The sequence below is a fragment of the Lacerta agilis genome, chromosome 13, assembly GCF_009819535.1.
Source record: "Lacerta agilis isolate rLacAgi1 chromosome 13, rLacAgi1.pri, whole genome shotgun sequence".
In the NCBI taxonomy this organism is placed as follows: domain Eukaryota; kingdom Metazoa; phylum Chordata; class Lepidosauria; order Squamata; family Lacertidae; genus Lacerta; species Lacerta agilis.
Genome location: NC_046324.1, coordinates 27,922,801 through 27,937,429, shown reverse-complemented (window position 1 = coordinate 27,937,429; position 14,629 = coordinate 27,922,801). Strand labels below are relative to the sequence as shown.

The following is a 14,629-nucleotide window of genomic DNA, read 5'->3' as shown; positions in this document are numbered from 1 at the left end:
AGTCTACAGCTGCGAGGCCGCTGCCGCCGCTGCCATGGGACTGGGCGCTGCAGCGGTGGGGGATGCCTTGCGAGGCGCAGTCCGGGGGTCCGGCGTGCGGGTGAGGTTCGCGCCCAGCCCCACAGGTGAGCTGTCCCGGAGCCACGCGGAGCTCCTCGCCTAGCTGCCGTGGGGACTTCCTTGGGCCGCTGCCTGACAAGATTAGGGTTATTCGGGTGCTTTTGTGCTGCCTTCCCGGGCAGTTTGCAAAAGCGATTCGCCAAATCGGATATTATTATCATATTTTTTAAAAATAACGTGTTTGCTGGTTTGCTGAAACTACAGCTGTAAAAAGTCAATAGGATGTGCAGAGAAATAAAAAGAGAACAAACCCCGCAGCTGTAACTGTGCCATCATCATCATCAACAACAAAGGGGATAGTCTGAAACAGGTTTAAGAGAACCCATCAGGGGAAAGGCAAATAACCCCTTCCATAGCAATGCATGAGTCGTTGGAGGTTTGTGTAATACACTATTGTTGGTTATAAATGGGAACCACGCTATGTCAAAATGATTATGCATAGCCATATAACAAGTATTAATAGGTATCAATTAATTTTTTTACCTGCCCTTCACACTAAGGTCCCAGGATGGGTAACACAGCATTCAAACTACTGTATATTAAAAACAATTTAGTCATAAAAAGAATGTGGTCTCCCAAAATCCTAGGCCTCTGTTCACTACACAACACTTGCTCATTGAGTTATATATAAGTAACCACCAAAAATGTTTTACTGGTGGGATCTAATCCGCTTCATGAATCATGAGTTATGCAGGACTAATTGAATGCCTGTTGATTTCTATGACTGTCATTGGAGCTGAGGTGCTGCTGTTAGGCCCTTGTGTGTTGGGGAACAAAAACAAAGGGGTTTGTCAAAGGTGTCTCAGTAGAAATCAGAGTAGATCATGGAAGCCTGAAGTTTGCTTACCCTTGTGGTTGAAGATCCCTGAACCCAGGTGAAGTTGGATATGCGGGGATAGCACAAGAATTGCCCAGGTGGATGGATCAGACCAAAAAACTATCTTATTCAGCCTTCCCCAACCTGGTGATCTCCATATAGTTTGCCTCGCAACTGCCATCATAACAGTGCTGGTTGCAGAAGGTGGAAATTCTATTCCATCACAGCTGCATCCAAGAAAGACCAAGTGCATGTTTCTGGGAAGCTTCCTTTGTTAATCAGAGGTAGACTGCTCTTGAACACGGAGTTCCATTTCAGAAGTCATTGTTAACATCTCTCAGCACACCTTTTCTCCCTACTTTTGACTGTTCCTCTTTTAAAAGTTAACTAAGTAAACGGTCGCCTCTTGGGGCTGTGATATGCATTGCATGTTCTGAACCAGCCAGCCTGAATTCTAATATTATTTTGAGAAGAAATATAGTTTTCAACTGCTTGCACATTTCAAACCATTCACTTCTCTCCTGCTCATGTAATTGGAAGTGGAATGACTCTTGATGTGGAGGTTCTCTTTTCAGCTAGAACAGCAAACAGCCTCTGATTCTAGCACCAGAGTTGTGCCTCATGTACCCTGCTCTTCCTTTTCTATGTGCTGTGCAGGGTTCCTGCACTTAGGTGGCCTGCGGACTGCTTTGTACAACTACCTATTTGCCAAGAAACACCAAGGGAGCTTCATTCTCAGACTGGAGGACACAGACCAAAGCCGGGTGGTGCCCGGGGCTGCTGAAGGCATAGAAGATATGCTGGAATGGGCAGGTAATTCTCCTTCCCCACACATGCATGCAGTTCATGCTCTACCATAGGGGCCAAACAGTGTGTGGGGTTGCATCCTTTGCCAGGTTTCCCCGGGGAAGGAGTGCAAGATGATCAGATCCTTAATAACAACAACAATAATAACAACAATAATTTTATTATTTATACCCCGCCCATCTAACTGGGTTGCATTAAACATTAAAAAACTTCCCTATGCAGGGCTACCTTCAGATGTCTTCCCAAGGTTGTATAGTTATCTTCTTGACATCTGATGGGAGGGTGTTCCACAGGGTGGGTGCCACTACTGAGAATGCCCTCTGCCTGGTTCCTTGTAACTTCACTTCTCACAGTGAGGGCCCTCAGAGCTGGAGCTCAGTGTCCAGGCTGGATGATTGGGGTGGAGATGCTTCTTCGGGTCAAGGCTGTTTAGGGTTTTAAAGGTCAGCACCAGCATTTTGGATTGTGCTCAGAAACGTACTGGGAGCCAATGTAGGTCTCTTTGTTCTTGGTTTTTCTGTCTTATCCGGGGAGTGGGGAAATAGAAAGTATTCCAGCCCCTTCCTCTTGCCACCCCCGCTTTTCTTTCCCAGCATCATCATAAACCACCTTGGAGAACAGGACAGCTGCCCCATCACTCTCAGCAAGTTATCCACCCTCCCTGATGCTTAACCTCATAGAAAGGGGTTCAGACTCCCCTCTCCTTATTTCCTTGCTTACTTGCAAAAAAACCCCCCGAAGCAAAACACAGTCTCCAGGTCAGCTGCCTTGGCCTCAAGGAAACTAAATTTAATTGCTGATGGTGAGTTATCCACCACACTTTAGACACATATGGCTTCTGTCCAGCAAGCAAAGATTTGTACATCCGACACTCTGTGTTCAGTAATTGGATGGCTCCCTCCCACACTTGATTTGTTTTTTCACCTGCATAACACGCATTTTCTTTGTTATAGTTTTTCTATTTGGAAATTTGGGATTTGCAAGATCCAAAAAGGGTGAGGGTTGATTGTTCTGGTGTCCTCGCCCTGTGGCTGTACTCTCACAGGTGCCTAACTCACCTGCCTGCTTCTTGATGCTTTTGTCACTGGGGTGCCCACTCGTGCCTGCAGGGTTGGGCCTCTTTTGCAAGATTGCCTGCCCTTTTACACTCTGGGCTATCTTCCTCTAACTCTTGCTACAGGCATTTCCATCAGAAAAGCTTTGTTTAAAAGGGGGAAATGTGTGTATTGACCACTGGGCTGCAGCACAGTCCCGTGAGTTGGGATTTAAGTGACCTGGGAATGGGGATTTTTTTAAAACCAGGGGAGCAGATAATGAGTCGCCACTCCTTCACCTGATAAAATCATCATGTGATTATGGGATGTGGGGAGTTCGAGCCTCTCTGGGATTTAAATGATCTGAGTCACTGTAAGGCTATCTATGTCTGCACTTTTCAAAACTTGCACTCGAGTTCCCCCAGAGGTGTAGGGAGTGGGGTGTGGTGGGTGAGGTCTGCCCTGGGTGCCATGACTGAGGGGAGTGACAAAATGGCAGGCGAGTGGGCGGCACACCTCGCGCCCGGCGGCAGCAGCTCTTCTGACCCAGCGGCAGAGAGCAGCCCTCCTCAGTCGTGGGGAGGCGCACCTGGCCGCAGCAGCTCCATTGCCAGGTCATGTCTGACCTGGCTGCGGAGAGCAGGAGGAGAGTGAGCAGCAGCTTCCCTTCCACTCTCCTACCCTGAACTGTGGTGTGTGGGTGCCCTGCGCCCTTCGGGAGTGTGCCAACCCTGGGCAGTGCAGGCATATGCTTCGGCACTTAGTCCCCCCCCCAAAAAAACCCCCATAAACTTAATTTTCAAAGCTGATTTTTTAAATTGAATTGACTTCAGCTTATGAGTTGCACGTTAACTCTTGTCCACAAGCTCCATTCATGTGGTCCATGACAACATAAGATCTTGCTGGATCAGGCCATTGGCCCATCTTGTCCAGCATCCTGTTGCCAGATGTCTGTGGGAAACACGCTAGCAGGATTCGAGCACAAGAGCTCTCTCGTCTCCTGTGGTTTATAGCAACTGGTACTCGGAAGCACTGCTGCCTTCAGAAGTGGAAGCAGAGAACAGTCACTGGTGTCTAGTAGCAATCAATAGCTTTCTCCTCCATGAGTTTGTCTAATCCTCTTTTAAATCCATCCAAGTTGGTAGCCGCCACTTCCTCCTGTTCTACAAATTAACTATGCCCTGCATGAAGAAGTACTTCCTTTTATCTCTCCTGAATCTTCCAACATTCACCTTCATTGGCTGCCCCCACTAAGTTCTAGTGTTATGAAAGGGGGAGAATAACTCTTCTCCATCCACTGTCTCCATGCCATGAATCCTTTTCTAGGTCTCTATCATACAGCCTCTTAGTTGCCTTTTCTCTAAACTCAAAATTCCCCAACACTGCTACCTTTATTCATAGGGGTGTCTCTCTGTCCCACTGGATCATTTTTTCCTGCGGATTTGTATCCGAAGATGGGAGATGGCACATCCATGGCATTAAATACTCATATTGATTTTCGGTTGTGTTTCTATTGCTTCTTTTAATTTCCGATAAGGTATTTTATTGCTTTGCATTGTGAATTCAAATTGTAAAGCTATAAAATGCAATATGTAAAAAAAAAAAACAGAAGAAGCCGTTCGAAATCATGCAGCATCTAGCATGCCACATTGCGCTTGCTACGATGGCCAGGAAAATCATTACTGGTAAGTGCTTGGCCATCCTCAGCAACTTCCAAGTGGTCCACGGGAGGGCAGGTAAGACCACGTTTGGGATCCCTTTGCTCTTGGTTGCTTCTGAAGAGCTGTCCCCTACCTCCCCTTGCAGGCATCCCACCCGAGGAGAGCCCTCGCCGGGGCGGCCTGGCGGCCCCCTACCAACAATCCCAGCGACTCAGCCTATACAGGGAAGCCGCAGAGCTGCTTCTGGAGAAGGGGGCTGCCTACCGTTGCTTTTGCACCCCCCAGCGCCTGGAGCTGCTGAAGAAAGAGGCGCTGAGGAACCGGCAGACGCCGCGGTAAGGATCAGGTGGAGGTTAGAGCTGGGTGTGCTCTCTGCTTGGCTGCTGACGCAACCTGGGTCCTGCTCAGCCGCAGGATTGCTACACGTCTCTCTGCCTTTGACAATTCTGCGTTCTTCCAAGGAGAATCCCGAATGGGGGTGGGATGGGGGCTGACATTTGGCTGATGTGGAATCAGCAGGCAGGACTGGGTGAGCCCAAAGGATCGTCCCTGTGTGGGGCTGTGTGGACTTCTGGCCTTGACTCAGCATGCTTACACTCAAGGATGGCCTTGATGGTCGGGAAAGGCCAGTGTTTGCCTTATCAGGCTTATCGGCTTCGGAGGCATGTTTCTCAATCTCCAGCAGTATCTGGAACAATATAGCAAGGACCCTTGCCCAATGCATTGCAAGGAGTTGGACTAATTCTGTGAATCTAAGAGGGAAGGAGAGAGAAGCACTAGCTGTGGCTTGATGCCCGCTCCCCAAACTTCCTTGTTGTTGTTCAGTCGTTCAGTCGTGTCCGACTCTTCGTGACCCCATAGACCAGAGTATATATTTATTGCTCTGTTGCTACTGTGGAGAAGGGCTTGGGAGATCTTTTGTTATGGCTGCTTGTGGGCAACTATTTATCCTGCTCAGAGTGAGAACTTGGAGGGTTTGGGGGCGGGGGCAAAATGTGTTAAGTTGTTCAAAAGCCGCAGAGTATAGGTTCTCTTTGTGGGAGAGACGAGAGAGGGACAGAGTCGGCAGCCATAATTGAAATGGGGATGGGGAAATGTCGCTAACACCATCTGTTTTAAGGGTCTGGTGACTTCTGTTTCAGTGTATCTGAAGAAGTGTGCATTGCACACGAAAGCTCATACCAAGAACAAACTTAGTTGGTCTCTAAGGTGCTACTGGAAGGAATTTCTTATTTTTTATATTGTTTTGACTATGGCAGACCAACACGGCTACCTACCTGTAACTGGAACCATCTGTTTCAGTCTCCCCCCCCTTTTTATTATGTTTATATCCCACCTTTCAAAGAACTTAAAGTGGCATACATGATTTCCCATTTCTCCACTTTATCCTCGCAAACAGCCCTGTGAGGTAGGCCAGGCTGAGAGGCAGTGACTGCCCCAGCCCCCCCCCCCCATTGAGCTTCATGGCTGATTGGGGATTCAAACCCGAGTCTCCCAGGTCTTAGTCCAACACACTAACCACTACACCACACTGGCTATGTTTGAAACAGATCTGTTTTTACCTAGGTATTTGGTTAAATTGGAAATGTTTTTTTGTGGCTGTAATTTTCCTTGTTTACCTTAATCGTTTCTTGTAACTGATTTTGTGACTTTTGTACGTTGTTTTTCTCTGTTTTCATTGCTTTCTTCCCCACTCTGGGATTGAAAATACCGTGGGCTATAAATACTGCAAATGAACAATTAAAAAATCAACAGACAGGAAGTTCCAAAGTGACAGCATCAATCAGATTGCAATCAAAACGAAATTTTAAGAAAGGAATGGAAATGTGTTGAAGAATATATTGTACAAAATCATTCTATTAGAAATCTCTGGATAAGTATAGACTGAACCCATTAAGAAGTTATGTTTTCCTCTCTCTTTTTAAAAATAGATTAATGACTATTGTAATGAATAAAAATGAACACAATGTTAGAGGTTTTTATTAAGTAATAAGTTGGATATCACGCATGTGGGTGAAGGAAGTAACACGGGCATTTGGGTATAAGGGGAGGTGGTTGCCGGGTTAGATGTGGGGAATTTGCAGAAATAATTTATTCATGTTATGTACAATGATGAAGATGTATGGCAATTAATATGTAATGTGAATTAACTGAAAATAAGAAAAATTAATACATAAAAGCGGGGGAGAGAAGTTCCAAAGTGCCAATGTGTGACCCTTGTAAAAGTGCAAGTTCTGGAGATATGTTTCCTAACTCCATCAAAGGCAGGGTGGTCTGGTCAACTGGGTTTCTCAAAGCGTTGGAGTTTTGTGTGGGTTCAAATGAATGAGAACCAGCAGCTTAGGTTACAGATGAAGTCTTCTGCTCCTGCTCCTGCTCCAGACATGCTTCCTAACCCTGTCCCTCTCCTTACAGGTATGACAACAGGTGCCGCCACCTGAGCCCCAAGCAGGTGGCTGAGAAGGTGTCTCAGGGCGCTGACTCCGTCATGCGCTTCCGCCTGGAGGAGAACTCGGAGCCCTTCTGCGACCTGATCCACGGCTGGAGCAAGCACACTGTCGCCAGCGTCGAAGGGGATCCGGTGATCCTGAAGAGCGATGGCTTCCCCACCTACCACCTGGCCAACGTGGTGGATGACCACGTCATGGGGATCAGCCATGTCCTGCGGGGGGCAGAGTGGCTCATCTCCACCTCCAAGCACCTCCTCCTCTACGGGGCCTTTGGCTGGGACCCGCCTCAATTTGGCCACCTCCCGCTGCTCCTGAACAAAGACGGCAGCAAGCTTTCCAAGAGGCAGGGGGACATCTTTGTGGAGCAGCTTGCGCAGGATGGCTGGTTGCCCGAAGCCCTGCTGGACATCATGACAAATTGTGGCTCTGGATTTGCAGGTAATGAGGCCGGAGCCTTCGACACCCCAGCTGGCTGGCTCAGTTGGTGTCTATTCTCTGCTTATATTTGAATCCTACTTATAAAATTATGGGTGTCCCGCTTTTCCACCTTGACTTGGCAAATGACAGTGTTCAGTGCAGTCCCTCCTGTAGCTAGTCCCTCCTCATTAGGTAGTCCCTGGGCTTCCTGAGGCCTCCCGGGACATTTTCTGCTTAGCCCATTGCTGTTGCTTCTCCATGGAATGCTAGAGAGTTGTGTGCCATCGATTCCAGTGGGTCCCAAAGTGGAGGGCAGTTGGATTACCTGGGCAAGGGAGCTGCAGGCAGGTGCTAGAGGTGGAAATAGTTATCATCAATGTCGATGAATTAATTAAATTAAATAGTTGTACCTCAGAAGTCGAACTCCTTGCGACTCAAACGTTTTGGCTCCCGAACGCCGCAAATCCAGAAGTGAGTGTTCCAGTTTGCAAACATTCTTTGGAACCCGAACATCCGACACGGGTTCTGCAGGTTCTGATTGGCTGCAAGAGCTTCCTGCAGCCAAGCTGCCCCTTGGTTTCCAAATGTTTTGGAAGATGAACGGACTTCTGGAACGGATTCCGTTTGACTTCCAAGGTACAACTGTGCAGTGGTAGCTCTGGTTACGAACGGGATCTGTTCCGGAGCCCCGTTCGTAACCTGAAAGGTCTGCAACTTGAAGAGCCGCGTCTGCGCATGTGCGTGACGCTATTCGGCTCTTCTGCGCATGTGCTTGATGTCATTTTGTGTGTCTGCGCGAACCGCCGAACCTGGAAGTAACCCGTTCCGGTACTTCCGGGTTTGGCGCGTTCGTAACACGTGACGAATGCAACATGCAGCGTTCGTAACACGAGGTACGATTGTAATTGAATTTTGAATAAATGTGCAATTGTGGGTTGTGCAAACTGTTACTCTGAATAATGCTTTTTGTAGGGTAAAGTGGGGGCACTGGGGATGTGTTTATGCAACCAAGGCAGCAGGAGTCTAATCCCTTGCTGTAGGAAGCCCAGACTTGAGAAGGGGTTGCAGGTCAGAAATTCAATCCACAGTGGCACCTCCAGGTGTGGCTAGGAAAGAGTCCCTGCCTGAAACCCTAGAGAACAACTGCCTGTCAAGTGTTGGCAGTACTGAGCTACATGGACCAAAGGTCCGATGGGGTAAAACAGCTTCCTATGTTTCTAAAGCATCTCCTAACCTAGGAGTGGGAGATCTGCAGCTTGTGGGCCTGAATTAGCCTACAAAGCTATTTCCCTTTAACCACACACCCCTTTCTGTAGTGTTCATACCGGATAAATAAGGAATAAATAAATTGCCTAAGAACATTGTGAAGGTCGAGCGGGACATTCCGATACCCATATATGCGGTTGTGCTTGAGTGCAAAGCTCCTTGCTGGTTTGGTGGCAAAATATGATTTTCATATTTATCCTACATGACCTGAATCTGGCTGTATTAATTGGCTGTGTCTTAAAACTCCGTTGCTGGCTAGCAACAGAGTCACGTCTCTTTTTTCCAATTTGGTTGCTGTTTAGCTCACAAGCACATGGCAATGAGTGTATTTTTGATAACCTCAGAGCATCTGTCCCTTTTGTCTCTTTGAAGTATATCTGCTAACATCCTGGAGGCCTGGGAAGTGTCAATATGGCCAGGATGCTTGTTTCTTCACTTCCTCCTATCAATCTTGTGTCTTTCTTCTACCTGATCTTGGAATGCTAATTACCTGTAGCCTAGGAAGTAGGGTTAGATCAAACCGGTTTTCTGCTAAGTTCAAAGATTCTTTGTTCTCCACCTGGCCACATGGCCTGTGGGGGGAGTTTGCTCTGGACACTGTGATTGGATGATTTGAATCTTGGAAGGCGGGTTTTTGTGTTCAATAAAAGTTCCTGGATGAGAGCAAGGGGAAGCTCTTTTCTTTCCCCCATTCTCTCAGACAGGTTGTTGCTGGTCAACTTCCTTTGTCTGCCTTTCCTTTGAACTCACGCATTTGTGGTTTTAAATCATAAACACCACACCTTTCCCCTTTGCTCCCCACATCAGAGGTGACTTTAGGCAAAGGTGTGGCAGTGGACTTGTGCCTGCCATCCCTTTGAGGTCTGTTTGCAATCCAAAGGGCTTCAGAGGCAGTGCCGATCAGCTGATGGGTGCTGAGACACATGGCCTTGCAAGGGGTCTGCATTGGAGCTGCTTGCTGATGGGCTTCACCTGAGCTCCTGATGGCGGCCGGTGGGCAGCCATGAAAGACGAGTGCAGCAGAACTCTTGGTTTCTTTTGCAGATAACCGGATGGGCAGGACGTTGAAGGAGCTGATTGAGGAGTTCAACGTGAGCAAGATCGAAAGGCACTCGGCCCTGCTGGATCTTGAGAAGCTGTCTGAGTTCAACAGGTGGAGGAACCAGAGGGGGGTGGGGTAGTGGGAGCTTCCTTGCATTTCCTGGTTGGCTGTTGATCTGCGGGCTGTTTATCCCGGGGTGGGGTGGGTCCTGCATCTGCTGAGCATCACCTTTTGGTCCCCTTCCCTTCCTTGGAGCCCAGTCCCCCTCCAGCTCAGAGGTCTCTTCTGTCTCCTCCTTGAAGTCAGGCTGCATTCAGGGAAGAAAAAGCAAGATGTCACAGAGGGTGCAAACAGTCATCGCTGAGAAATTGAGGAAGTGTATCCCTAAAAGGTCATCCCACCCTTTATAGCTTAGCCAGTTAAAGCATGGTGCTGCCAATGTCAAGGTTGCAGGTTTGATCCCCATGTGCTTATTCTAGCACTGCAGGGGGTGGATTAGATGCTCCTCAGGGTCCTTTCCAACTCTTCAATTGTATGATTCTATGAAGCGGCTTTGTCTGTGTGCACAGGATCCACCTGACCCGTCGGATTGAAGATGACCTCCAACGGCAAGAGCTGGTGGCAGAGGTGCAGGCCTCTGTGGAGGAGACCTACGGGAGCCAGGTGGTAGACCGGGAGGTCCTTGAGAAGGGCTACGTGGAGCAGGTGCTGCTGCTTAGAAGGGTAAGTCAGGCATAGCTGGGGAAAGAGGGTGTGTGTGTCTGTGCATGCATGCGCCTGCCTCTTTGCTTTCTTGTTTTTTTTAAAATAAAAAATAAATTGCCAACATAATGAAAGGAAAGAAAACAAAGGCCCTAAATTTTAACACCGCAAAGCGTCGCATCCTGGAAGCACAAAAGATACAGCATGGCTCCAAAGGGATAATGAAGTGTTAACTCAAACATAGATTTCCTTTACAAATAATAAAGATATATAAAAATAACAGTGACCTCCACCTGTGAGTTTCATCATTATGATGAACATAGGTTCTATAAAGGCTTAAATGAGCGAGATGATTTCCATACACTGGTGGCACTGAGTTACTAGGTGCCTCAATATTTGCATAAGAATTGTTATTATTATTATTTATTAAGTTGAGTTTATATACCGCCTTATACCTGGAGATCTCAGGGCGGTTCACAGAAAAGATCACAACATATATAATCAGAATAAAAACAACAACCCAATAACACCCCAACCCCCGAAAAGAGCCACATTTTAGAAGGGTATAGGATGTCAAACAGATCAACCAAAGGCCTGGTTAAAAAGGAACATTTTTGCCTGGCGCCTAAAGGTGTATAATGAAGGTGCCAGGCGAACTTCATGCTATATATGTTTCCTAGCTGGAAACTCTTCAACTTGAAGGTAAGAAGGTGCCGTGGGGCAGGGAGAGACGTGGTGTTGGGGTGGGGCCTCCAGCCAGGGGAACTGATCTGCCTGTCTCTCTGATCCTCAGTGGTCCTTCCTTCCCAGGGTCACATAAGCCGCCTCAAGGACTTGGTGTCACCCAAGTATGCCTTCTTGTGGATCCGACCCTCCGTGCCTCACGAGGAGCTGCAAACCATTTCAGCAGAGGCAGACAAAATAGGAAGGCTGGTTCTCAGGTGAGTTGCCCTGGACCTTGCCTTTTTTTTGGTTTTTTTTTTTACCCATTGGGATGTTGCAGCCACCTAGAGGTCTGGCCTCCTCCACCAGCCTCCTCACCTGAGTGACAGCAGGTCATTTCTATGCTGGAGTAAGAGCTTCTTTTCAGCCGGTCTCCCTCATATGGTAAATAAACAATAGAACCTTACATTATCTCAGTTGGTAGAGTATGAAACTCTTAATCTCAGGGTTGTGGGTTTGAGCCCCAGGTTGGGCAAAAGATTCCCCACACATTTGAGCCCCATATTGGGCATTTCAGGGGGTTGGACTAGATGACCCTCGTGGTCCCTTCCAATTCTACAATTCTACAACTCTTGCCACATGAAGGGTCTTCTGCAAGTGAAACAATCTGCCCTGCAAAATGGATATGATGAAATCACTTGGCAGTAGCTTTTCCAAGTGAAAACTGAGCCACAGTTTAAAAAAAACGAGTTGAAAGTAATATCTCCCCCCCCCTCCCTTCTCTTCCCAAAGGTTGCTGGAACAGCCAGTGGCTGCTCTGACCCCAGAGGAGCTGGGCAAAGACTTGAGGCGGCTGCAGGAGCAGATAAGTGGGACCCAGTACAGTGGCATGATGAGACTTCTCCGCTTGGCCCTCAGTGGCCAGAAGGTAAATTTCCCCGGGACCCACTTCCCAAATCTCATCATCTGAATTGCTCTGCTCTTAAAGCCCAATAGCTGGCTTGGCTCTGCTAATCGACCTCAGTGGTAGTTGCTACATCTCTTTAAAATGATCAAAAGACCCATCCTGGTAGACTCGAGGTATTTTGGACTACAACTCCCATCAGCACTAGCCATATCACGTTGGGGCTGATGGGAGTTGTAGTCCAAAACATAGAGGGCACCAAATTGACAAAGGCTGACCTAAAATTATTTGTACCTCATTTTCAGCAAATCAGTGGCTTGTAACAATAAAAAATCAGTTAACACTGATGGACCATTCCTGACAATTAATAATGAAAAAGTATGAGCAAAAACCCACAGGTCAAGCTAGAGCTGGATAGCTCAGTTGGTTAGAGTGTGGTGCTTACAACGCCAAAGTTGCAGGTTCGATTCCTGTTAAGGGACTACTTATTCCTGCATTGCAGGGGTTTGGACTAGACGATCCTCAGGGTCCCTTCCAACTCTATGATAAGTAAGTCTTTACTTGGCTCCTGAATGGCAACATAAAGATGCTAGCTATACACCTAATACAGTGGTACCTTGGGTTACATACGCTTCAGGTTACATACTCCGCTAACCCAGAAATAACGCTTCAGGTTAAGAACTTTGCTTCAGGATAAGAACAGAAATCGTGCTCGGGCGACGCAGCCACAGCGGGAGGTCCCATTAGCTAAAGTGGTGCTTCAGGTTAAGAGCAGTTTCAGGTTAAAAACGGACCTCCGGAATGAATTAAGTACATTGAGCTACAATGCAGGGGTTATCAAAGGCCTGCTCACTGTGTAAAAGAGTCCCCTTCTCTTCAGGCAAAGTTTGGACTGTAGAACATCCCAGCCTCAGTCCCTCTGTGTGTAAAATGGGGGAAATAGCCTGCTACCTAACAACAACAACAACAACAACAACAACAACAACAACAACAACAACAACAACTATTTAATTATACCCCGCCCATCTGGCCGGGCCTCCCCAGCCACCCTGGGCAGATTTCAACAGGATATTAAAAACACAATAAAAGATCAAACATTAAAAACTTCCCTAAACAAGGCTGCCTTCAGGTGTCTTCTAAAAGTCAGATAGTTGTTTATTTCCTTGACATCTGGTGGGAGGGCGTTTCACAGGGCGGATCCCACCACCGAGAAGGCCCTCTGCCTGGTTCCCTGTAGCCTCACTTCTCGCAGTGAGGGAACTGCCAGAAGGTCCTCTGAGCTGGACCTCAGTGTCTGGGCAGAACGATGGAGGTGGAGACGCCCCTTCAGGTATACTTGGCAGAGGCCGTTTACTCAGGAGGGGTGGTGGTACTGCAGCTACAAAGGTTGTAGAGCACTCTGTCAATTGAATTGTGGTAGGAATATGGAAGAGGGAAGGCTGTAACGGAGGCCTCTCAGGCTCTAGCTTCCACAAAGCTTCAGGAGCTCCTGTTTTCAAGTAGGGAGCTGCTGCTTCCCAGTTGGCGAGGGCTCCCCCTCCCTTTCCGGAGTAACCTCCCTGTCCATTTCAGGAAGGACCCAGTGTTGCTGAGATGATGGTCTCCTTGGGGCCCAGAGAGGCCAGCGCACGGATCCAGAGAGCCCTTTGCAGCTGACCTGTTGAAGCAAAACAGGCGACCAAACTTTCAATAGAGCTTGCATGTCAAGCCTTCCACGAAGCTCAAACACCTTCCTGTGGACTGCAGAGCATCCCACAGCTACGGACTTGACCACTTCTCTCTCTCTCTCTCTCTCTCTCTCTCTCTCTCTCTCTCTCTCTCTAAAAGTGCTCTGGGGTTGGCAGCCTGGCATTGGCACTGAGACCCTAAGGAGATTTCCGGTTCTAGTTGAGTCTGATGCGGCATTAATAAAGAAAGCAAAAACACTGGCTGGAGGTCAAAGTGCCACTGTGACCGCTTTCCATGTGGCCTCGCAGCCATCGTCACACCACTGGGCATTCCTTTGGGACTTGGGGAGCAGCCTCAACCTTGGAAGCCACAGGAGAGTGAGCCAAACAGGGCTCCGAAGGTCCAGTTCCGTAGAATTCAAAAGGTATCTTTACTGCATTACAATCCCAGAGATAATTAATTGCTGTAGGTTGGACTAGATCACCCTTGGGTACTTTCCCAACTCTAAAATTCTCTGGTTCTCTGAAAAGGAGCAATAAAATACCATTGAAAATCAATATGAATCCTTGACGTGACATTTGCACCATCATCAGCCACAAATCCACAGAGATGCCGTGGTCCTGCTGGGTGTAATAGCATCTCTGGTGCTCAGCCTAGTCTCTTTGCCCAGGGCTGGATTAACCATTAAGTAAAATAAGCATGTGCTTAGGGCATCAAGGGAAAGGAGGACACCACAGGAATTTCCCCTTGCCGGATTTACCATGGACCACATGGTGCGGCTGAACACAAAACATCATTTCTACAACTATGCAAAAATAAACATTGCTTTCCATCTTACTGTAGTTTTCGTTTCATTTCAAAAAGTACAATTTTATTTTACAGTTGATTATTGTTAGAATTAGATATATGTTGGGGCACCAAAATCTCTTCATTGCATAGGGCCTCCAAAGGTCTTTGCTCCTCTGAGCACTGTTTTGGGATGTCTTTCCAGAACAAGGGTGGTGCCCTCCTCAGACATCCCTATATCGAGTACTGAGCAACCTTGAATGGCTCAGACTGCGACCCTTTGTGGTAAAGG

General features: G+C 47.7%; 1 protein-coding gene across 1 annotated transcript; it reads left to right on the top strand.

The window, feature by feature from the left end:
- Positions 1–13,808, top strand: EARS2 (glutamyl-tRNA synthetase 2, mitochondrial). The gene is made up of 9 exons (XM_033167419.1): positions 1–125; positions 1,595–1,750; positions 4,585–4,774; positions 6,855–7,327; positions 9,617–9,725; positions 10,184–10,337; positions 11,127–11,257; positions 11,772–11,907; positions 13,456–13,808. Exons 1-9 carry the CDS (start codon positions 35–37, stop codon positions 13,537–13,539), a joined length of 1,524 nt encoding a protein of 507 aa, XP_033023310.1. The 5' UTR covers positions 1–34; the 3' UTR covers positions 13,540–13,808.
- The last annotated feature ends 821 nt before the right edge of the window (positions 13,809–14,629 follow it).